This window comes from Paramisgurnus dabryanus, chromosome 17 (assembly GCF_030506205.2).
Source record: "Paramisgurnus dabryanus chromosome 17, PD_genome_1.1, whole genome shotgun sequence".
NCBI classification, from domain to species: domain Eukaryota; kingdom Metazoa; phylum Chordata; class Actinopteri; order Cypriniformes; family Cobitidae; genus Paramisgurnus; species Paramisgurnus dabryanus.
In genome coordinates this window covers 32,862,136-32,887,636 of record NC_133353.1, presented here as the reverse complement: position 1 = coordinate 32,887,636, position 25,501 = coordinate 32,862,136, and the positions used below count along the sequence as shown (strand labels likewise).

Genomic DNA, 25,501 nt, shown 5'->3' with positions numbered 1-25,501 from the left:
TTCGATATGTTTCCTATTTAAAACTTGACTCTTCTGTAGTTACATCGTGTACTAAGACCGATAGAAAAATAAAAGTGCGATTTTCTAGGCAGATATGGCTAGGACTATACTCTCATTCTGGCATAATAATCAAGGACTTTGCTGCCGTAACATGGCGTAACGTCGCAACTTTGAATTTTCTGTCAGTCTTAGTACACTATATAAGAGTCAAGTTTTAAATAGGAAAAATACCGAAACTCTTTTTTTTTTTTTTTAGCGTGATGCTAATGGTCTAATCAGATTGAATGGATTGTGCTAAACTATGCTAAAATTGGTAGCGCCAGACCCGGAGATCAGCTGAATGGATTCCAAAACGGTAAAATTCAAATGTTTAACTCTAGGGAAGCTGGAAAATTAGCATATTTAAAAAAAGTGGAGTGTCTCTTTAAGTATATATTTTATACATAAATTATCACAAAAAATTTGAATTGTGTTTTTTCCACTTTTAGTGGTTTTACCAACAACGGCTACTAGGTGTCAACGGTTTGCTGCATACTCTTGTCACAAATTAATAAATTACTGTCACAGCATTATCATTACTACTAAAATGTTTTGAAATATGAAAACTACATTCTTAGATGGTAGATAAAAATGTACATGCAAAATATTGAAGTAAACGATGTCCCGCTTACAGAACAGGGCCAGTTAAGGGGTTAAAGGTCACGTGTGCAGACTTTCAAAGCAAAGTGTGAAAGCCAAAGACTTTGTGATGATTTTATATTGTTTAACTGCAGTGGTGTAGTGCAGAAAATACGGTGTATACCCACTTATTTATTATATGGCATGGGGTATACCCACTGGGGGCATATACCCACCTCTCCAAGCACAACTACTTAACTATATATTGTAACAGGATAATTGATTTAATTTAGCAAAGCCAGAGTGACTGTAATGATCTATTAATCTGAGGATTTTAAATCAGTCACTTATCTTTACCCAGCAAGCAATTTTGCATTTAAAAGACGTCTAATAGCGCCCCAAACACACACCAAACGTCTAGGCTATAGCCTATAATATAGGCTCAATATTATTTAATAGACGTCTAACTAACTATAGCCCAAAGAGAAATGAAAATAAATGAAAGCAAACACTTGTAATCACTTTTGACTTTGTTTACATGATGGAATATCATCTTAAGTTATTTAGGCAAAAACATGTAACCGCGTAACCAAATTCAAGTGTATTTTGGGTTACTCATAGCCGGACTATATTGGGTCTAAAGTTAACCTTAGCAGTGAAATAACGGCTATCGCTTGCTGGGTATTTCCTTATTTGACAAATGGAGCTAAACTAAAATGTAACTGCAGTGCAAGTTTGTTTTCACATCATACTAAAAAAGTAACATTTATCAAAACATACACAAAGCAGAGAGTATGACTTTGAGCTTAACACCGGGGCTTTATTTATTTAAACACCACAATATCAAATCTTAAGTGCTGCCTGTTAAACAGACGGTCTTTTAAAAATGATACATCCTGAGACAATTACCAAATTCCTTCGAATACAAAACCTATAAATACAAAACCATTCTGTACAATTTCAATAACATAATGCTTAGAAAGTAAACGTAAAATAATGCCAGACAAACACTAAAGACTACAATCAAATGCACAAAACTGTTAACATGCCTCAGCACACTCATGCATACACACACGCACACACATTTTTCAAGTTTGTTAGGACAGGACATATGTCCGCATACGGGACAGTTGCATGAAATGAACCCCAAATTTGTACACACCCCAGATAGCATCTATAAATTATACAGACAAATATTAAATCTGATTATAGCTGCTTTAAAACCAAACTCCAAAAGCACCCTCGACAAATGCTGATCAGGATTGAAAAACACTAGGTTACAAAATTTTAAAGTCCAAGATTACAAAATGCTGGTAGATCAACATGTTTTTATTCACATTTGTTTGTGTGAAAAAGATTTGCTCTGAACACCGAACAACCACAACTGGGTGTGGAAATGTAGTTTTTAAACATCAATTTCAAGTCGTATTGCCTCCCAAACCAAGCGTGCTATGCACTAAAGATGGGTGTTTTCAAAGTATGTAGTCTATAACTAGTTTTACACATGCCAGATGTAAACAGTTAAATCTTGCTTTGTCTAGGCAACCATAAAACCCACCATTCAGGTGGGGCAACTCCAAAAGAAAACGCTAGAAACTTTGTGTTCCCGTGTTCAAACAGTATCAAAGGTTTCTGACAGATCCCTTTAAACATCAGAAGTAGAAATAAAGCCGTGAACCCTGAGAGCACCATTACCTTAGTTTCAAGACCTCGAAATGCATTTGAATAATACATTTGGAAATGTAAAATTTAGCTGCCAAATCTGAACAATCCCTGAGGCGATGGTGTCATGTCAGTGATTAAAACCTATAACCAATTTTTAAGGCATTGTATGGCACGACATCATTAGTCAGTGCCATGGGAAAGGCCACTGTTCACCACCTCACCATGGCTCAAACTAAACAATGGAGGTAGAGCGAACAAACAAGCACCATTATTTAAAATCTAAGCACTGATTTACCCAAACACATATATGGATTCATTTTGTATGACTGTTTTACTAAAATTGTTTTTAGAAAAATTGATCAAGTCTGGTTATGACGCAAAAGTATAAAAGTTTTCTGATACATAACAACTTTCAATGGTCACACAGCCCTCTACTGGCAAAGTTTGACAATAACAATTATTAAAGCTCTAGCTCTAGTAAAGCTTTAATATTTACCTGAGTTTTACACATCCTAATCAAGAATTGCTGCTAATAAAATATTAAAACAGTACTTTCTACATACCTAGATACAAGGCAATTACAAACGTCTGACTTCAAAAATCAATTGAAGTTATAAAGACCACTTTACATTATTGCCCATATGCAAACAAATCAATTGAAATAATTAATATCACAAGACAAATCCATTTTTTGTTTTGTCAGAAATATCTATAGCTAAGCTATACATACAAAAATACCTTACTATTAGGGATGCATAATGATTAATTGCGATTAATCTATAGCAGAATAAAAGTTTTTGTTTACATCATATATGTGTGTGTGAACTGTGTATAATAACTTTGTATAGATAAATGCATGTATATATTTAAGAAATGTTTGCATGTGTATATACATTTGTATATTTATGTATAATTTATAAATACTTAATATATATATATATTTTTTCCTTAAAATATATACATGCATGTGTCCATATTTATATACATAATTATTATACACAGTTCACACACATATAAGATGTAGACAAAAACTTTTATTCTGCTATAGAATAATTGCGATTAATCGTTATGCTTCCCTACTTACTATTTATATGGCTGATGAAATAAAATAATGGCTTTATAGCTTAATAGTGTACATAGATCACCTCTAGAGGGCGCTTGTTCACCTTTTAAATCTAAAACGTATTTAATTCTAACTAGAGGTCCGTTCCAAATTTAACCGGTCAACATCTGGAATGGTACCACTTGAGCCAAATCAGTAGTGCACTTATACTAACAACTATTTCATAATGTAAGGTGTAAACTAATTACATGAACTTTTGAAAATGATCTGCTATTGTTTCATCGAACTGAACCAGGACTCCTCATGTTTTAAGCAGATCTCCGAGATCATACGTGTCAAAGAAGTCAGATACGCCTTCTCCATCCTCCAGACCCCAGAGGTAGTCATCGTGAGTTAGCTGAGGAGAAAAACTAACAAAGGGCGCTGAGGGGTCCAACGTGAAGGCGGTACCAGGCAGCTGATCTTCTGTCATCTGCAGAAGGCTGGGAGGAAGATCCAGAATCCCTTCCACGTCGAGGAGGGAGGCGCTGCCATTGGTGTTTGTCGACGACGGCTGAGACTTCGACATCAAACCTGTGGAGACGGAAAATAATTAGAGAAAAACATTTTATTTAAATGTGAACATTAACAGTTTTAACTTTGAGTTCTTACCCTCCACTGGCTGAGGCTTGGCTGGTGGGATGACAGAGGGTATGGGGAGACTGGGGGTTTGTGGGTAATCTTTTCTGGGTGTGGGATTCTTGATGGGACTACTGTCCTCTATAAACTCCTCGGGACACAAGTATACCTCGATCGGGCCGTTTTTGCTCTTCAGGTAAATCTGCAGTAAGCCCTAATGATTAAAAATTTCATTTAAGACATTAGGGCTGCACAATATTGATACACAGTAACTATAATATTATAATAATGCAATAAACGACAATTTGCAAAATGCTCTTGGATTACAATAAAATATATTCATAAATATTTAAAATGATATAACAAACATATATTTCACATTCTTCTGTCTCACAAGTCTCTATACAAGGGGTGCCCAAACTTTTTCCTACCAAGGGCCAAAAAAAAAAAAAATCAAACCTGGCTGAGGGCCGTGGGCCGAACGTAAATGTTGCTGTGTTATATTAAAATTAAAGTTGCCCTAATTCTCCTAAATTTATAATTTCCTAATATTTAAAAAATAAGTAAGCAAACATTACTCTGTTTATGCATAACTTAAACTGTTGTAAAAAATAAATCATTTTGCAAATAATTTTTAAATTTCTTTTTGTCTGTGTGCCAATGCCTCGACCTCTCCATTATTGGCCTATAGTACCCGAGTTTGTTGAGTTTTGTGATGCATGCTATACACCTTCAAGTATGCATGTTGTACATTAAAAAATATTCACTGTAATTCCTTGCATTTAATTTCAATGTACATTTTTGTAATGTACAAATAAAACAAAACATTTTACATTTTAGAAAATGTTATGAACATCTGCGTCAAATGATGTTTTTCCTTTTTCTTTATCTCACGTGGCATGAGCCGATATAAGATTCTTGTGGTATGATAACCTTTAGCAAAAATACCACGTTGCAACACTAAAATGTGTTATTTTCAAATGCCAAGTAAAAATAAAGCCTTTAAATTATAATATGCTTTCAAAAAACATAATATATTTTCGTAATGTATATTAAAATGTAAACATCATATCAATCACATGACTTAATGATTTAATGAATTTGTATAAACACAGCTCATACCTTGGAGACAGTATCACAGAATATTTTAGTGGTTTTGAAACCTTGACTGATTAAAACTTTGGTATACCTTGAAACCGGTAACCGACCCATGCCTAATTTGTGATATGCTTCTTGGCGACATTGTGGTAATTTTAATATATCTTAGTGTCTTGAAAAGAAAGAGACTTTCCTCCATGCAGAAATAAGCAGCTAGACAGTGCTGGTGAACTGCCTGATTGAGCATGCCCACCAAATTGGAAAGCACCAAACCAGCTTGGTTATTTTTATATAGGATAGCTTTCGACCAAGACAAATATACTAACCTCAGATGCCTCTGGAACTTCTAATTTGGTCTCGGATGGTGCTTTCACAGCGATCACGGTTTGCTCTTTCAAGCTGGCTATGGTGCGGATGTCTTGGTAGGTCACATATCCAAATGTATTGTTGAGTTAAGGACACACCAACTAATCATTTAAACTTTCGCTTAACAAAGTTGACAGTATAGGTATCCATGCATTTTCTATACAAACATACAAGGCACAGTGATAGAGCAAAGACTGAAAGGATATCTTTGGTTGTCCTTGTTCTCTGTGAGATCTCGTAGCCGTGTCGAGCTGGATTGAATGAGGTCGTCTAGAAGTTTCTCCTGTCTGTCAAGCTCAGACAGCTCTTTTCTGAGAGCACTGGTCTTTTCTGAAGTGCTGTTTGATCCTTCAAACACACCATTGATCCTGCAACAAAGATCACAATGAAATGAGACAAACTTACTAATCAATGCTTAAAACAATAACGTGGATTAAACACCCAATGAAATTGCTTGATGCATTTTCGTTAGAAGCAGAACATTTAGATGCGACACTTCAGAAAGTTCCTTGCTTTTTTATTATAAGAAGGGTTTATTTATGACATGATGTATGAACCTTTGTATGATTTGCTTTTTGACAGTCAGGTCCAGGTTGTTTAAAGAAAAAAAAGGGGATTCTTAGTAAAGAAAGCATTTCATTGGACAATAATGCGTGTAGCGCAAGATAAGTCAAATTTAAATTGAAATTGTGAATTGAAAATACGTTCATGGAATTGGTCACTTTCGCAAAAACTCCCATATAATCGCAAAAATGTTTTTACGCTCACATGAGGTGGTTTTTCAGGCCATTTGGAAAAGGTGTATTTTTTACAAAACTGCAATGGAAACAGTTTATTTGCATTTTCAGGTCACCTGATGCCAGTAAGTCACATAATGATTATTTGAAGATGACGCGGTATGTACTAAAACCTCCCAGACACAACTCAATACATATCTGTTCCCAAGTATAAGCGTGGGTTCACACCAGATGCTGTAGAGGCGCTATTCGCGCGTAGTTGGACGCTTGAACACTTTGAGTTTACTCGCTTCATTCGCGCATGAAATTCTAGTCATTCGAAACATTCACGTGGAAATTTGCGTCATGGTAGGGGCTTCTGCGACTCCGCTCGCTTTCTGTAATCATGTCACTACTAGAGCAAGCTCCTGATTGGTTAATGCAGCACGTTTTTCCACCAAAGTTCAGATTTTTCAAATCACACGTTTCCTGCGACAACGCTCAATTCACGTCATTCGCGCGCGCCGCAAGATCTCCAGACGTGGATAAACGAGTCTTTACATTGACTTGACGCCACGGCTGATGTGAACGCAGCATAAGAGGGTTTCCTTGCCAATAATGTTTGTATAACACTCCTACATCTCTTCTGATGTAAAATAATGTACTATTACCTCCAAAAAACACCTATACGTTGCCGCACCCAAGTATAAGGGGCTTTTCTTGGCATTAATGTTTGGATAATACTCTTACGTCTCTTTCGGTTAAAAATATTAACTAGTGTGGCGGATGTGATATTAGTAAACAACAGTCACAAGAGGAAAAACTACGTTTTAGTCACATATCATGGAAACGACGTCATTTCGCAATAGTCTTTTGTCGACATTTAGAAAATAACGCTAACATTTTGCGCAAATCTGCAATTGAACTGCAGCTAGTGAGCACAATCTTAACTCTTTCACCGCCAGCGTTTTTTTTAAAAAGTTGCCAGCCAACGCCAGCGTTTTTCATGATTTTCACCAAAGTTTAATGCCTTCCAGAAAATGTTCTTCTTTAAATATATAAACATACAATATACCAAATGAAAGAACAGACCCTCTGCTTTTAAACAAAAAAACCCCGTTTTCATCCTACCTTCAGTGGTTCTTTTGTAATCAGCTTTTGAATATGGGTAGGTTTCTGCAAAAACACCACATTTTGAGCAAAAAGCAGAGATAATTCCATTTTTGTGACGGACTTTTCATAGAGATCCCATTCAGAGCGATCTTTAAAACAGACACGGACATGCAGCAGCTTGTCATAGGGCAATACTTCCGGGTTTAAAAAGTTGCGGAAGGCGCCACCTGGTGGATAATAGCGGTATTCCGGAAAGACGGAAAATCTCGTCATTGGCAGGGAAGCGTTTTCTCTTAATTGACGAGATATCTCGTCAATGGCGGTGAAAGAGTTAAGCTAGAAGTATAGTTCCCGTTCCTATGCATATGCGAAGGTCCACGTACAGTGTGCGTGATGCAAATTTCGTCATAAGAATAGTTTGCGCACTAATGATTAGTTTGCGCACCACCATTTTTCTGTAACCGTCTGTTCTTTGTACGCGTAGGTTGCGCATGTAGTATGTAGCACAAGAGATGCATTGCATGTTGTTGCAGTGCGCATGCATCAAACATCTGCGGACACGAATGAGTCAAAAACAATTCTGTATTCGACCGTGTGCGTTTGTTCGCGTACACACAAAAAAAACTATACTTCAGCCTTTACTCCAATTCTGCTTAATAAACTGATAATGTCTAAGCTCATGTAAACGCATAACCAGTTTTCTTTAATCCGGGAAAGGTAAAAATCTGATCGACACAGGTAGATTTCTGCCAATTACCCAGATGTAAACGCGTTAACTGGCTTTTTTCGCAGTTTTGTTTATGTGCTCATGTCTCTGTGTGTAAATAATAAATGTCACAAACAGAAGTAAGTGTTGAGAAATGCATAAAAATCTGCTCTTAAAAATAAAAAATTGCGTTACATTTTGCAGACATGAGGAGACAATACGCAACAGTATATAGCTTTTGACAGATTTCCCGCCGACATTTTCAACGACAAAAAGCGGACTATGACAATGACATTCCGAGAAACCTGACAAATCCCAGTTTTCTGCGTATCTGGTGTTATTATTTGCACGTAAACAATATAAAACTGGTTTCGACAATAAGCAGATTTTTCCTGCTTATTTTGTGTATGCACTCATAGTAATAAGTGAATACAAACACCATCTCAGCATTCATGTTACGGTTTAACTACGTTTATCCAAGCCCCATAATCATCCTAAACAAGTGTTTAGTCAATAGCAAACTGGTTTACTAAACATTCAATCTACCAAACACTCACAGCCACTGGATGTTGTTCTTGGATTTCTTGCGAATGAGCTGCACTCCCTCCAGAACGTTCGTAATATCGTAGATTCGTCTCTTCTGAACTTCCAGAACCTCTGCAGCCCAGTTCAGATCCAGGACCCCATCGGCCGATTCGCTCAGTAATCCCACAAACTTTTTAGTTAGCAGTCCCAGGGATGTGTCGTAACGAGTGCGCTCTCCGGGAGATTTGGGAGCTTTAGAGAGATGCAAAAAGGAGGTTTTTATTATAGTTTAAGTATTAATGTCTGCAATTCTAATCAGGGGAGCAATAAATGCTTAAACAGGTGTTTGTAACAGGTGTGTTTGCTTTATAAAACATTAAGGAGTGGGAACACTAGATTTTTGCGTTGCCAAGAGCACCCTTTGTTGTTTCACTCACTTTTGGGACTCTGTACTCTCACAGATGCCGAATGTCCTTTTCCTTTCGGTGTCCGGAATTCGGGGAGATAAAGCGGCTCTTCCAGATCTAGTCTCCGTTTGGCCTGAGAAAACAAGATGATGGAAATGTAGAGGTGGCAAGACAATTTCCTTAAACGTGCTTGTAAGTAAATAATTATCATTTGCTTGAATAAAAAATTATTGCTGTGACCTGATATAAAAAACATTTTATGTTTTTATGCATGCATTTTTCCAACAAACCATTTAAACAAACATAGTAACATTGTTATATTTGATAAGCTATCGGTTTAAGTGTTCTCCAGATGAACAGATGCACCCTCAGACACAAAAGTTTGTGGTTAGCTGCAAGTCTGAATTGCTCAGCATTTATTAAAGACGCCCCCTCCATTGGTTTCAATCATTCTTTGCTTTCTCAAGTGCCCAAATACAGCCTGCCACTTAAAAAGCAACCCTATACAAAAAAAAACAGGAAGTTCTTGCTCTCTTTCTGTATCATCTTGCATTCTCTCGAGCAGAGGGTGGTGTTCATACCCTTTTTTCAAAAGGTCACCTCACCAAATTCTAATCCTATTCATACAACGATATAGAGTAACAAATGCAAACATTTCAACTGAAATGTTAACAATGTGCTTCTGAAAAGCAAGATACAGTACACACACAACCACACACACACAACATATGAGAACTTGTTTCTTTAAAAGACACAAGCACAAAATCTGGTGTGGGTGGTTTCATACTGTAGTATCATAAAATAACTAATTGTTTTAAAATGGCTTCATCCTTTAAAACAGGGGTCTTTAAATACTTCAAATGACCTTCAGGCCAGGTAAACATGATTAGAGGGCCGCATTTGGCCTGCGGGCCGCCAATTGACTTGCCCTGCTTTAAATGTTTACACTGTAAAAAAAGATTTGTTGGTATCTTAAAAAAGTAAGTTACTTTGTTGCCTTAAAATATTGAGTTAATTCAACTTTAAAATATTAGTTGAGACAACATTTTAACACTACTTTGAGTTAACTAATATTTTTAAGTTGAATTAACTCAAAGATGTTAAGGCATACAGGTAACTTACTCTTTTTAAGTAGAACAAACTTTTTATTTTTTACAGTGTAAGGGCATGATTACACATTTCTCAAATCTTTAGCATTCCACACCGGGCAGATGGACTAGTTTCAGCAATAAAACACTACTGGTTTAGTTCAAACTGGTTAAAGAGGCCAACCGACATGAAAACATTTATGTTCTATGGAAGCTTGCATTCCTGTTTGATCTCTAACTGTATTCAGGACTTCATTCCTCTCAATAGAGCGTAAAACCAATCCTGCCTAAAACAAACTAGTCTCTGTCAGGCATTTTCTGAACTACAAAACAGTGTAATCATGAGCAGGTAAATATTTATCAGATTAGTCATTAACAGCAAATACATTGGACATCAGTTTCATCGGACGTATGCGCGGTGATGAGATTACGCGTCTGGTCCGAACTTTACTTCCGGTTTCTGTTTGTTTAATGGTCTGACTAGTTGCTAAACTGAACTCTTGAACAAACACCTCATCAAAAATAACAAATGTTTTGGTTTCCTAGGTAATCTATGTGTTGTTTATTTTGCTTGATATATAAATAATCTACTTTAAAAAGGACTTTGTTATTTATTCTTAGCAGAGTTTACCGGAAGTTACGTGTTGACCACGAAAGCCACTTGTTTATGTTGTTACTGCTGAAACCCTCTATCATTTTAAGTAAGACAGAATTTGTAAAGCCCAATTTCATCCCATAGAAGAGGAGTTCATGCAGATGCATGTAAAAAACCCGTTATCCACAGGCCAGTAGCCTAATTTATAAAGCGTGCATATGCACAAAACATTGCTGGACACTTGCATATGCCAGTTCCCATGCAAAGGTTGTGATATATAAAAAAACTTGAGGACTTGGCGTTCAATGCAAAAAATTGATGTGGCATTTAACGGACTGCAAGTTATAAACCGGCATTTCTGAATGGCCTGAGGCCGGGATTAAGCAGATTTGAAGCGGAAGTATTTGATGAACGTATTATACTGTGAGCATTCAGATTAATATCATCATCTCATTTTTGTCAACAATGGCATTTAGCTGCTTTTGCATCGGAGCTCTTTATATATTATATTGCACACTGTAGTGTAGAATGAATACGTTTTTAAAAACAAGGCTATGCAAAACACTATCAGAACATTCCTAATTTTTACATCGATTTTTTTTTAATCAGTTTGCAAATAATCCTTGTTCGTAAGACACAGATTTGATGTTTATATCATATCATACATACAATATACTGCTACATGCATAGATCGCTTAAATGGCATAAACTGTGGCGTAGAACATAAATGGGCTCTGTATTAGACACTAAGCATGTGCTAACATAACAGCAGCTCATCTTGTGTATGTGTGTAAAAATGCTTGCATTGTCCCGAGCTGAACGACATCTACACCTGTCACCGACATCTGGAACTACTGAGCAGGTGGTCGGGGGAGAGACGAAAAATCTTTCGTCCTTTTTCTGTCGGGTTCTTATCACATGCTTTCTTTTTCCTTCTTTTACTGATCACTCTTTCCACATTATCCACACCTAACCTCCTCGACCTGTTTGTATATTATTATGCATGCATGCATGACGTTTTATTAGTTTTGTGCATACTTGCATACACTACTCTGTAAAAGTTTATGGTCTCATAGGGTTTCCCATGATCTACAATTTTGGAGCTAGGCTTTAAGGTTTGAAATTACAAATGCAATTGTCGCAAAATAAAAAAAAATAAAAAAATTTATATATATATATATAAAATATATGCTCCTGATTAGCTCAGTGGTTGCACAGCTTTAACAGCACAAAAAGCTTTTTAAGCGTGCTTCACATTTCTTTGCATAAAATCCCTAGAGAGACGGATTACGTAAATCATGGCACTTCAATATCTTTAGTAAACCGTTGGATGAATACACACCCATCTGTGTGTGGGAGAGGAGGGAAGAAATTTGTATGATTCGATTTCTCAGAACAACATCTCGTATGTGTAAGAGCTTGTGGTTGGCTCTGCCCGTTTCCTGTGTCAATGGGAAATGAGAAGTCAGAAATGCTGGCTCAGAATGCAGAGAGTGAAAGCTGACTCATTTACTTCTTAAACACTGATCTGAGAGCAGCTTTACCTTGTTAAACCTTAACTTGACCACTATCAAGACTGCACCAGTTTGCATTCTGATCTGCAGAATGCAAATTCATATAAACTGGTGAATATACTACGAGATAAGGGGTTTCCTAAATATAAGTCTGCAGATTAAATCAACAAATAATGCACAGCAGCAGCTCTACAGGTTAGCACATATACCAATGTGTGGGTCTTAAAGTTCATTGCTAAAAAACAACGTTAATTTGTGTATTTGGTATAATACAATGTGTTTGTGTGGTTTATGGTTAAAAAATCATTTTCCACATAACATACGTTTTTGTAGCTCCAGATTTCACTCTCTTCCTGAAACGCACGGATTTAAAAAGCTCTGTGTCCCTGATTGGCCAGCTAATCTGTACGTTGTGATTGGCCTGAATACCTCTGACGTCAACTTACGACTATAACTCATGGCATTTTTACATTGGGGTTTGTACCTTTGCATATAGTTAATACTAATACAAAACAAAAGAAATTTAAAAACGTGAATTGGACAATAGGTGCCTATTAAAAACCTAGTCTCACATTTTAATGTCTAATATGTGGTCCACACACGATTGCCAAAAAATGCCACAAATGACCAGTGAAGCAATTTAATGAGTTAATGCTGTGCCTTCTATAATTTTTGAAGAACTGAAAACTCTGATCTTGCATTAGACTTTAGAGATCATGATGAAACTATTTAAAATATTTAGCAATCTGAAACAACAGAAAGATCCCACACAAGATCAATCTTGCAAAACTATATAAAAAACGTTTTATTAGTTACCAAGAGGTGTTTCTTAATGTCAAGGATACTTCCTTCACAGCACTGGTCCTTCTTTCAGAGGCTAGGCGAGGCTCCTCTTTAGCATTCGGAGAACTTGTAAATGGAACAGGCTAGCAAGTGCACGTCATTGCGTCATAACGTCAGTGAAAAGGTGTGCATTCGGCGCTGCGAGCATAGAATTGTGGGTAATTTTAAAGTGCAAAGAGTGCGAAGGCTACACACATGCATCCTTTGCTGTATATGGGATATTTTTTGAATGAAGGACTCAGTCCTTGGTTGAAATTCCGAGGATCCTCAACATTGGAACAGTCCTTTGACGGATGTCGATAACGTAGCATCCTCGAAATTCTGGCTTCCGAGGATCATTCTTGACATTGAGAAACACCCATGAGGTGTATGATGATATGTGTGTCGCGTCATGACATATTTGACGACTAGTCATGTGATGTGACTAGTCGATTTACTTACCAACGTGACCATAAATTTGAAAATGAGCCTGTGAATTTTTTATTTTTGTGGTTAATGTTAATTTGATTCATCTAACATTACGGAGATGGAATAAAGACAAAAGTTAGGGATTGCAACTTATCCAAATTATAGGTTTGTAGGTGTTGTAAGACATTTTTTGGCAGAGTGTTGCATTTTCAACAGCTTTTGTTTAAACATGAGCGAGAGAAATGACGGGTTTAAATTGACGCAAACTAATATTAGGTCAGAGTCCACTGCTTGTGTTGTTAGTAAACATGTTGCGCAGCGTTTTGTACGTGTATATGTAAGAGCTTTCCCTGATATTTCAGCGCAATTGATGAAATAAGCTCGCACAACTGTCACACGCTCACAAAATGAAACTTATGAAAGACGTTGAAAGCAGCTGCTTTGGTTTTATTAATGAAAGCCTACAGATGGCGCTGTACCCTTTGGGTTTAAGCTAGAAGTCAGGAAAGATGTAACACATTGTGCTCGATACACCACATTAGATAAATGGGCGAAGAGTAGGTGGTCTTTTGTGGCTTTTCGAACACATTCGAGCACAGGCACGCTTTTTATACCACCAAAGCAATCCGGTCGAATGTGATTTCGACTTTCTCTGAATGTGGTTGAATGTGGACGAGCTGATAAGAAAATAATTTAACTAAAGCACAAGATCAGTATCAAGTATATTCCATGTCGAATCTGCCCTTCCCCTCTTTTCTCAAACTTACTAGCTAAACTGTTACTCATGCAACCTTCAGATTCACAATCATTCAAGAACAGGTTCCTTAACGCCTACAAAGACACACGCCAGAAGAATGACCTGCAAACTCCACACCTGTGCTGCTCCCAAAATATAAAACATACAGTCGCTCCCCACACAGTGTAAGAGTGAGAAAGGTCAGTTTGCTTCAGTGATGACGTAGTCCGAGGTGTCAAAGCGAAAAAAGACACAGGTGAAGGGGGGAAGTCCGGGGGACATTGAAATGCAAAACTTGGCCAGACGGTGCTAAGCAGTGTTTCCGAATTACACAAGAGTTAAACAGCTTGGGGCTTTTTAACTCAGAAACCCATCACCCACCTTGTTGATGCAGCACCTGGTTACTGGATGTCCCAACGGGTGAGACAGGTCGATAAGAGAATGAAATGCGGTAAACTGACCTGAGGGACACTGGGACAGGGGGATGGGCGGGATTTAACAAGGTCTTGGGAAAAACAATGCCAATTCATGTGTTTTTTAACGGTATTAACAGACCAATAACTGATCATTTGATAACAGAACGTATGTTCTCTTTGACCTTTTCAATTTTCAAAGTATAGCTCTACTATATACTTGCCGAAACAACATTTCATCAGCTGCTACTATGCTGCATTGTTTGCTAAATTAATGCGGACTTGACAAGACATTAATTTAACAAAAGAAAGTATGATCTGGAGGAAAACAGAGAAATTTATTATTCATGGCCCATCTCAGGGTTTACTTATAACGAACATTAAAACCCCAAAATCTTTACAATAGCACAAGATTTATGTATGAACATGGCTATATCATTTCAATAAAATATTAATATATGAAACTTTAGTAGCTTCAGATAACGGCCGATGCGCATTTAGGAGTAGGATGTAGCGTACGATACGTAGTGGCGTATATACAATGTGTTTGCGAGGTTTATGGTAAAAAAAAAAACTCAATTTTTTTCCACATACCGTACATTTTTCTAGCTCCAGATTTCACTCTCTTCCTGAAACGCACGGATTTGAAAAGCTCTGTGTCCCTGATTGGCCAGCTAATCTGTACATTGTGATTGGCCTGAATACCTCTGACGTCAGCCGGAAACGTGATGCTCCTTACCATGTTTGAAAGATTTGGTTGCTTACAGGAGTTAACTTATAGGCTGCGAGTCTGATGCGGTAAGAATTATGATAATGTCGGTCTTTACATCATAAATCCCAGGAAGTAAACTGTTGCCTACAATCTGTGTGTTTGTTGTAGTCCAAGAAAAGTCATTGCTTACTTTGGGGTTTGTACCTTTTGCATATAGTCAACATGTACTTATACACAGCAGTAGACACAGCAAGCGCGAGTGATTGACATGTTAAGTCAATGCAAAGATGCAATTAGGTATCCTGTGGCGCAGTACACGCGGTAAGCGCGGCACGAATGGCGCGGAACGCGTGAATTGAGCATTGCCACTAGGGCTGCAACTAACGATTATTTTAATAATCGATTAATCTGTCGATTATTTGTTCGATTAATCGATGAATCTGATAAAAAAATAGAAATAAAAGTACAAAAGTTGTCACTGGACCCACCTTTGTACCCAAAAAGTGCATATTAGTACTTCAAAAGTACATATTGGCAGTTCAAAGATACATATTTGTACCTAAATGGCACATATTAGGACCTTTTATAAATGGTACTGCCCCAGTGACAGCTTTGTACCTTATATTTGACTTTATGTGTTTTCTCTGATCGGATAGCTATCTCATTTGTTAAAACTGTTCCATTTACATTTGGCCACATAAACGGAAAATGCATCTTCTACTCCCGCACAAAATGCAAATACACCATTCATTACTTCGCCTTAAAAAATGTAAAACGATGTTTATGCAACAAAAGGCGGCACTTAAGGTATGTTGTACTGTATGTTGGGCCGGGCACGCGCGTCTCCTTGCTCGGCATGAGCTGGAGCGCGCAGTACAGAACAGCAGGAGAGTGACGGCGCGATGATTTAACATACAGGTCCATGACGGGGAAAAGCGTTCATACAACTCTCTCTCAACGTATTATTTCTTTGTTTAATATCATTGGAGTTTTTTATTCTAGAAACTTTTTTTACTGGCTGTCGTCGCTCCATAAAGCATAAGCGTGTCGTCTTGGTTTGTTTACCTCTTTGCCGGCTATAACTTCCAGGTGACGCGCTTACGTTTGGGAGGAGTAAAACACTGACATGTGGTTTTCCTCTACCTTTGCTGTTTTTTTATCTCTTCTCCGCCCCATCTATGAGGCGCTGAACTCTGCAAGCAACAGTGCGCGAGAGAGACCGACGCTCCGTCCCAAACCACATACTTCCATACTATATAGTAGGCGAAAAGCACTACTTCTCGTACTCTTTGCCTACTATATAGTATGGAATTAGGCGGTTTGGGACGCAGTGCGAGTGTGTTCACTCCGCTCCGCGCTTAACTGAAGTTTTTCCTTTTTTTTTAATTAAATGTCACGCGACACAAGAAATCGATTATGAAATTCGTTGCCAACACTTTTAGTAATCAATTTTTATCGATTTAATCGATTCGTTGTTGCAGCCCTAATTGCCACGGGAAACGCGCGAGTTGAAAAATCTGATCTTTGGCGGATTTCCGTGCCGCGTTAACCAATCAGGACCTTTCTGTAGTAGTGACGTTATTACAGGAAGCGAGCGGAGTGGCAAAGTCTCAGCGAAGTAGCAGAAGCCCCTCCCATGACGCAAATTTCCGCATGAATGTCTCGAATGACTAGAATTTCACGCATGAATGAAGCGAGTGAACTCAAATGTTCAAGCATCCAACTACACGCGAATAGCGCGTTTTTGCCGCCTCTACTACGGCTGGTGGGAATGCTCCATTACACACCAAAGGAAATGTAAAATCATGATCCAAACAATAGGTGTTCTTTAATGTACGTGAAGAACAACAATCATGGTGGAACGCTAAATCTCATTGGTTCTTTTGCATAACGTTTCGAAACAGGCCATGATAACCAGACAACATAACGTACTGATTACTAAATAAGGAAAAAAATATATTTCATTTTCTAACACAAACTTACAATTTATCTTTGAATCGTATGTTTTATTTGCTTTGCTTGTTTTTTTTTGTTATATTGTCTTCTCTTTTATATTTGGTGTTTTTAAATGTGCTTTTAACCAAACGTTGTATTGTTTTTTGCCTCAGACAAATCCTATCACAATGATCGTCGCACAGTAAGCCATTTTTGGTAATTTTGCTGTAAACGTTGCATTTTTTAAAACATTGTTTAAGCATTTTGACCATAGCGGCATCTAGAGAAATTGAAAAACCTGAAAGAAATCATTATTCCATCTGCTGATGCTAGTGGCACTTAAAGTCTATTTGGAAAAAAACGAGCCCCAGGTTAACTATAGATGTGTCTTTAGTTTATTGGTTCAGCTATCTAAGCAGAGGTTCAACAGTCTGATAACTGAAACGTGATCTTCAGGTGTGTCTGTCCTGTCAAACTGAAAGTGTCATTCAAAAGAGGGGAAAAGATTAAACTCTATATGACTGTAGCATGCTGGCGCGAAAAACCGAAAAAGGGGAAATTTGTGATGTCACTTTCCTGCGTGTTTCAGCCTTTGTACAAATGTATGTATAATTGTATATATATATATATATATATATATATATATATATATCAGTATGCATGGTAGGAAAAAACATGCCAACCTGTATTTGCATCATACGTGACTTACACAACATGCTTTTTATGAGAATGTGTGTCCCGAGGATCCAACCTATGACCTTTGCGCTTAACACAATGCCCTACTGACTGAAATACAGTAACACCAGGTTTCTGTTGTAAGTTTGAAGCATGTACATGAAATCCTCCATGCAGACGCTCGGTCTGTTATCAGCACTAACCCATGTATTGCAATGCAAGTCTGTGATCATTCATTGCGTTTATCAGCTGGAAGCACACAGAAGAGTTCATTACAGTTCCTGGATATGGTGTGACCTTCTCGACCAACTGGTTGAGCATGCACGGGGGTCGAATGGATTAGCAGGTGTACAGTGGCACAGGAATAGAGATGAATGATAACGTCTGAAGGGTTTAACCTGGTCATTTACATTTATTGATTTGGTAAATGCTATTATCCAAGCAACTTATAATGCTGTACATTTTCACTATGGGATCGAACCCATGACCCTTCACACTCATTACACAATGAACTCAGTAACAGACATTTAAATGTATTAATAATAGGTTGGGGGGGGGGGTTAATAATGTACCTTAGGAAGCCTTAATTCATGTTTATCACATATGTGTGGCACATAGGCTGTGAATTACCAGTATGTTAAGGTTGTAAAGCACCCTCCCCCATCAGCTTCACATCCCCCTCCTAAATAACCCCATTACTTTAAATGTCCTGCCTGTCCTTGTCTTACTGAAATGCATTTACATGACCATACTCTCCAAATAGTGGCCTGTTTCATTCAGTATAAGATATGTTACAGCAAAAAATGACCAAGATAACGCATTCACGTTTAAAGGAAGATGTACGTTTGTAAACTACATGTTATTATTGCTACGTCACGTTACAGCAAGTATGCAACTTCATAGCGTACTAATATGAGCCGGCGTTTGAAAGCAGCTTACCGGTAGCCGGCCAGAGGAAGTCCGCACAGGCTTAGGTTCAGGCCCGTGGGGGGTCGCATACAGGCAGTTGGATCTCTGCTCCGCAGCTGTCTTGTTCCCGATTTGAGTGAAGTATCCAGCCGGTACCGAATTCATCGGTGGGCTTGCGAGTCCCGTGTTGAAGAAATCCGTCCTCATCCCGGGTAGCGTTTTCTTCTGTGGACACGAGAGCCCTGCGACTGCGCCTCTTCCAGAAGCAGGAGAAATCCCTCTGGGTATCCGTATCATTTTGCGCACAAGGTGACGCTAAAGAAGCACTTTGAATAGGCAAATGCGAGACGAAACAACCGGTAAATGTACAAATATATGGTAAGTTATAGTATATACTATTATGCGTTCAATATCAGAAAATAGAAATAACCGACGTTGTTTGCTTTGGCTACTTTCTCTTTCTATCTCACAGTACTCTTTGTCCACAAGATAAGTTGTTATGGCTCAATAAAATAAATAACTTAAATAAATATATTAAACTATTCAAGGTTATTAAACTTTACAAATGTACCCCTCAACGGCAAAACGCGTGAAATTTGTCTTCTTTGTTGTTCCTTCTCAAAGCCGGTGATGGTGAGAATGTTCCTGTTTGTCTGTAATCCCTCTCCTTCAGAAGAGCTTTGCTTTGACAACAGCTCGACAGAGGGGTGCTATTTTAGCGCCAAATTACGTCCCGCGAAATTTGGATCTCCCGCGGTTCAGGTCGCTCCGTGATTGGCTGCTGGCACGCCTGACTCGTTCCATACTGAATAAATTTACATGTAACAGTTGGTGCCTGGCGTTCTTCCTCTTAAAGCGACAGCGCATTTTTTTCTTTGTGAACATTATGATGACGTTACAGAAACGGCGACAATATACATAGACTATTCATATTTAGATTTAGTAGCCAATAGCCAAATATATTTCATGATATTTAAACATGTTTAAGGATCGCAAATGATCGTGTCAGTGAACTTATAGGCTAAAATGCAGTAACAAAAACAACAAAGATAAATATAATAAATATCATCAAACACAAAGAGTATTAAAAGTTAAAACGTCACAGACCATCAGGACCTTCAGTATTTAGAGCCTGCCCATGTTTCAATGTTCACAAATTTGTCCTTGTCATATAATTATTAAAAATGTAATATACCATGTCTGTTTCCAAAAGCAACTTATAAAAAGTATATGACACTCTTGTGGCCAGAAAAAGTAAAAAAAAACACCTAAAATAACAGAATCAACATAAAAGAAGCCTTGAAAGAGATCTGATCTTGTGATACAAAGGGTGACCCCCCCACACACACTTCCACCACCATTACCACCATGTTTTTGATGATTGTTAAAGTTTCCCACCTAACCAGTGATTTGTTAATGGCTTCACAGTGTTCTTAAGTCAGTCATTCTTTCCAAATTAACTATTAATAGCTTTAAACAAGTACAAGATCTTCTATATTGAGTCAACATCTTTGTTTAATACAACAGCATGCATACTAAACTTACTTTCCACAAAACTATGATGACTACTTTTTTTTTTCTCAAAATTATTTCAAAGACAACAAAGGAATAAAATGCAAAAAAACTATTTTTTATATTATTTATTTTCAAAATAACATTTAGGTGTAATGTTACAAGACAGCCACCTCTCAGAAGTATCCATTAAATCCTAATAATATATTTATATCAAGCTTACTGGTATTTGAAATATTATTGGGGGTTTCACTAGATAATGTAAAGATTTGAATATGATGCATTTAAAATGTGGTTTTAGGTTGTGGGGTTACACCAATTCTGTAGAATGGACCATATACATAGAAAATACACAATAAACATGTAAAGTATTGACTGTATACATAATACACACTACAGATGCAGATATATAGGTGATTATTGCCTTAAGTGCAGTGCATGTTACATTAAAGTTCAGCTTTGTTGAAATTGGTGGTTGCAGTGCAAACATGTCAGTTGGGTTATGAATACAGTGCAATGTAAATATACTACGATCAGCTTTATGGGTGAAAACTGAACCTAATTAAAAACTTAGTCAGAAAGTCAACATTTCTGTTGAATGACCTTGTGCTGATGTTTGTTTAAATATAACATGATCTCATAGCCTATGGAGAGCACAGAAGCTTCAGATTGTCTTCTTTTGGTGACGTTTAGATGGAGTGCTGTAGTGCGCCATCTTCTGGAGAGATGTTTGACGTGCGAGGATCAAAATGTTGTACATAGCCTAATATGCAGAGGTGTACTCAAAAATGTTACTTAAGTACTGAGCGTAAATTGTACTCAATTAAAAGTAAAAGTATCTGGCCAGAATCATACTTAAGTAAAAGTAAAAAAGTACCACATTAAAATTGTACTTGAGTATTTAAAAAGTAAAAGTAACAGGAAGAATGAAAAAAAGAGATTCTTGTTTAAGCTTTTAATCTCTAAAAACATAAAGTCGATGAACCACATAAAAGGTTTTATCCTGCTTTACAACTGTTTGCATTTAATTGTTTTTATTAACAAACTATAAGACTACTACCTAATTTCAGTATGCAACATGATACTCAAAGTTGTAAACCCTCGAATTTAACTTAAATTTCAAGCTCTATCAAGCCTCTCACAGGCAGCCGATGCAGGAAGAGATGTATTAGACCTTGTTCACACTCTCAGTCCAAATCCAATTTTGGTGCATATCCAAAAGGAATCCAATCAAATTTAGAACGTGTTAACAGCCAAAAACCACATGAAATCCTTTTTTTTCTATTCCGTTTCAGGCTACATCCAAAAATCCTTTTCAAAATCGCATTTTCGGAAATCCATTTCAGTCTGACCGCCCTGATCGCATTTGTGTAGCTTTTCGGTTACATCATGCTGTCGCGTCACGTAAACATGTCAGACGTCGAGGCAGTGTGACGTCATTGGCATAGAAGCAGTGCAGATAATCCCGAAAAAAGCCGGAACGCTACAGGACACACAGATCTAAACAGTTCTGATACACAATGTGGACAGCGAGTCTGTCAAATTGGATATGGACCAAAATCAGATTTGGACTGACAGTGTGAACAAGGTCTTAGTCTTGATAGAGAGGCTACAAATAGCAGGGAGTTTGTCACGTGGGAACACACTTCATTTGTTGTCGGTTTCAAGGAAGCGAAAAAAATCTTCATCATCAGATAAACTGTTAGCCAATTCTTTAGTGTGGTCCAAAGGCTCCAAAATAAATAGCATTTAAAGCAACACTATGTAGTTTTTTACCTTTAAATAATGTCTCTAAAATTATTTCAGTGATAGAACAAGTTTTACCTGGACAAATTGTACTGTTGCTGCAACCTGAGCAGCCTCCTAGCTGCTACAAGCACACTCTGAAAGTGGCGGTGGAGGGTAGGAAACACAGCCCCGCCCCTCCCCCTGCCCCTGCCTGCAAAGAGTGTCTGATACCAGGCACTGTTGCGCTTTTAAACCACATGGGGGAGCTGTAAGTCATTTTTACATGGAAACTACATAGTGTTGCTTTAAATCAAACTGGCCATCAGCGCAATTCAATTGGTTTGGTGCGAGCAAGGGAAAATAGAATAAAGTGATCTCTAAAAAAGAAGTACTTTTGACTGTAAAGAAAATTGTAAGGAGTAAAAAGTACTTTTTTTTCTTAAAACATGTAATTAAGTAAAAGTATTGATTTTTAATTGTACTCAAGTAAAGTAAAAATACCCAAAAATAAAACTTAAGTACAGTAATCAAGTAAAATTACTCAGGTACTTTACACCTCTGCTAATATGCACCCAATAATTAATCTCATTCAACTAATATGAATCATAAACTCAATAAATAAATAAAAGAAATCAGAGTATTTGTTTGTAAAGATAAACAAATAAGGATAAAAAGTTTTTTTTATACATCTACAACAAATGAGTAGATAATAATTACAGTAGGTTGAGTTTATCTTTATAATACAGCTCGAATCTATTATTAAAGATTTTTTTGAGAAATAATAGATTAAATGGAAAATCTCAGAAGTTTGACAAAACTTTTACACGGGATAACACAAAATACGAGAGCCACACGGTGGCGCCAATGTATTATATTTTGGGCAAACTGATGTTTGTGATAATGTCTTTCTTTGAACACTAGATGTCGCTATACGACCTATTATGTATATACATAACACATATAATTCATATTTAAATCTTAATAGGCAAAGTAATTTGAGGACGATCTTTTTTTAACGATACTCCTTTTAAGAACCGTAGAGATAGATGGGTTTGTATCATTTTGGGTTCGAGTCCACTTTTAAACTAAACTCCAGGTATGAGAGCAAATCGATGTATTTTTGAAAGAGAAAGCGACCACCTACACTCAGGGTGGCAGTGGTGCTATTTTTAAATTCAAGTGACTCACATTTAGACATTTAGTTTATATGCTATTCACCAAAAAGTCCATGATGACTCTGTCATAGGGGAAATGGACAACCAATTAATTTAGCTTTTTATTCGCCATAAGTACTTTTGGTTAATTCCAGTCACATTCAGTTAATCCATTAGATGTTTTAAAAGTAAAATGATGTATGTGTTGTTTAATAGCATAACATATTAGCAACCACTTAAACTGAAACATAAAAAGTGGAACGTGTGACGAGTGAATCACTTTCTATTTTCTCCTAATGCTAAATTTGAACAGAAAACCCCTCTGTGTACATCTCTATATCTATTCAGGAAGCTAAAAGGACAACAAACAGCACACACTAAATTATTTAGCCTAAATGAAAAATAAGAGTAAATAAAAGTAATAAACCACATTTTTTTTTCATTTTCATGAATTATTTATTTTCTTGTGTAAAAAGAATGAGTGTACAAAGAAAAAAAAAATCTTAAAGGAGTTTATGAAACTCGTTGATCCGACAGTCTGTAGAAATAGACAATCCCCACAAACATATACAATCCACTCTATATTATAGAGTTCAAATTCTAATCCACGTCTGTATTCCCACTGTCCAAAGCCCTTCCCACCCTACCCCCCAAGCAAAATATGTACATCATCCCAATGATGAAAAAAATCACTGAGAAAACGGCAGCCATGCTGAAATGTGTAAATGTTTTAAGGGGTGGAATAAAGGAGGAGGGGGTATTCTCCAAGCATGGCGGGGAAGGAAGGGTGTGTGAAGAGATATTAGTTAGTCCAAATAGTCAGGAATGTAGCCAGTACAAAATATACAATGCTTGATTGTTGCCACACAAAAAATAGGAATGATTAAGAAAAAAATCTGAGGGCTTTCTTTCTTTTCGTGATCTTAAAAACTCCTCGGCTTTGGTTTGTTCAAGTGTCCAGTGACCAAAGAATAGACTGCTCGAGAGGGGCGCAGATTGCTTTCCCACACTCTGAATAGAGCCTCACTCCTTCACCCGGCTCACCCCGTCACTCTCTTTTCTTCCATAAGTAGAGGAGAAAAGTTTCTATCCCGCACCTGCAGCATAGATGAGAGGGAGAAAAGTTAACTCAGTGCACTCACACGCACACACACGCGCGCGCGCGCACACACAGTGTGGATTCAGGCTGTCTACAGACAGTCTGGCGCCAACTGGAAAACATTCATTTGCTGGAACTGATAGGGGAATCCGAGCTTGTTTGCTGATTGGCACGATGGCCAAAAGAAAAACTGACGCTAGACAGACTTTGTGATAACATTTACCGAAAATCGAGACTATAACAACATGATATAAATAAGTAACTGATATTATTTACACAGTATAAACTAACAATACCCCACTGTACTACAATGCATAAAGACAAACGAACATAATAAATACATTTTAGCCCTAAAAAAAGTAACGTTACCTTTGAACATTCATCGGTCCTAATGACACAGAGCTCCATCCTCGTTGGAGAAATTACGCGTCATCTCTGAGTTCTACACAATGAAAAAAAAAAAACACAAAATATGTATTAAATATAAACATGATCATAAGTACTAGTTATATTTATATATACATATAGTAATGATCAACACCTTTTGCGCGTGTTGACTCGCTCACCTTTATTGACATAAACATGTCGGGCGTGTTTTTGGTGTCCGTCTCCTTTTCCAACGCAATCTGTAAGTCGAAGATGTAATCAATAACGTGTTGAAGAATCTCCATTTGGCTCACTGATTTGTTTTGAGGGATGCTAGGCACGAGCTCTTTGAGTTTTGAGTAGCAGTCATTCATGTCGGACAGCTCCTCCGTTGGACTCTTGCAGCGCGTGATGGAGATGCTCTGCTCCGAGATACAGCAGACTGCTTCGTAACAGCTTCTGACAGACCGAACCGGACTGATCGCTTTCATTTTGTAAATATGCTACGAATCCGCTGCGACAAATTGCTAAGATGCCTCTGGTCAAACGTATCTAGTTCTCCAGGTTTGTTGATATCCGACTGCTTTCACTTCGATCGCTCATTGAATGATGGCAGCGCAGACAGGCACGCAACTCCTTTTTAAGCGCTGCTAAGTGTAGCCCCGCCCACTCCAGAGCAAAACAAACCCTCATGTGCCGCTCAGCCAATCATTAGAGGGCTACGAGACAGCGAGCTCCGCCTCATGCTAATAATTAACCCATCATTGGTAAAGTTGTCATGTCTCTCAAACAGACATTGGTGGAATGAGGAAGAGCTGTCAGATAGAGATAAATAAATATATTTTAAAAAATCGAGTGAACATTTGAGGTCAGTGAACCTGCGCGAATGTTATATTAAATATAAACTTTACTTAAAGCT

The 25,501-nt window shown here is 37.5% G+C and overlaps 2 protein-coding genes across 2 annotated transcripts; both read right to left on the bottom strand.

Annotated features, from left to right (window-relative positions):
* Positions 1–1,434: 1,434 nt before the first annotated feature.
* Positions 1,435–19,395, bottom strand: e2f2 (E2F transcription factor 2). The gene is made up of 7 exons (XM_073812357.1): positions 18,754–19,395; positions 8,926–9,028; positions 8,521–8,740; positions 5,635–5,796; positions 5,389–5,503; positions 3,998–4,178; positions 1,435–3,919 (listed from the first exon to the last, which is right to left on the bottom strand). Exons 1-7 carry the CDS (start codon positions 19,018–19,020, stop codon positions 3,648–3,650), a joined length of 1,320 nt encoding a protein of 439 aa, XP_073668458.1. The 5' UTR covers positions 19,021–19,395; the 3' UTR covers positions 1,435–3,647.
* Positions 19,396–23,548: 4,153 nt separating this feature from the next.
* On the bottom strand, positions 23,549–25,215 carry id3 (inhibitor of DNA binding 3). Its single transcript, XM_065288255.2, has 3 exons — positions 24,783–25,215; positions 24,586–24,658; positions 23,549–24,214 (listed from the first exon to the last, which is right to left on the bottom strand). Exons 1-2 carry the CDS (start codon positions 25,071–25,073, stop codon positions 24,605–24,607), a joined length of 345 nt encoding a protein of 114 aa, XP_065144327.1. The 5' UTR covers positions 25,074–25,215; the 3' UTR covers positions 23,549–24,214; positions 24,586–24,604.
* Between the last annotated feature and the right edge of the window lie 286 nt (positions 25,216–25,501).

Bases quoted from the DNA above. Each gene is read 5' to 3' on its own strand.
- id3 (XM_065288255.2), bottom strand. From the start codon at position 25,073: ATGAAAGCGATCAGTCCGGTTCGGTCTGTCAGAAGCTGTTACGAAGCA. The intron at 24,659-24,782 runs GTGAGCGAGTCA...TTCATTGTGTAG, and splicing joins ACATGTTTATGTCAATAAAG to AACTCAGAGATGACGCGTAA.
- e2f2 (XM_073812357.1), bottom strand. From the start codon at position 19,020: ATGATACGGATACCCAGAGGGATTTCTCCTGCTTCTGGAAGAGGCGCA. The intron at 5,504-5,634 runs ATATCCTTTCAG...ACTCAACAATAC, and splicing joins GAGAACAAGGACAACCAAAG to ATTTGGATATGTGACCTACC. The intron at 4,179-5,388 runs GTTAGTATATTT...TTTAATCATTAG, and splicing joins AAGTTCCAGAGGCATCTGAG to GGCTTACTGCAGATTTACCT.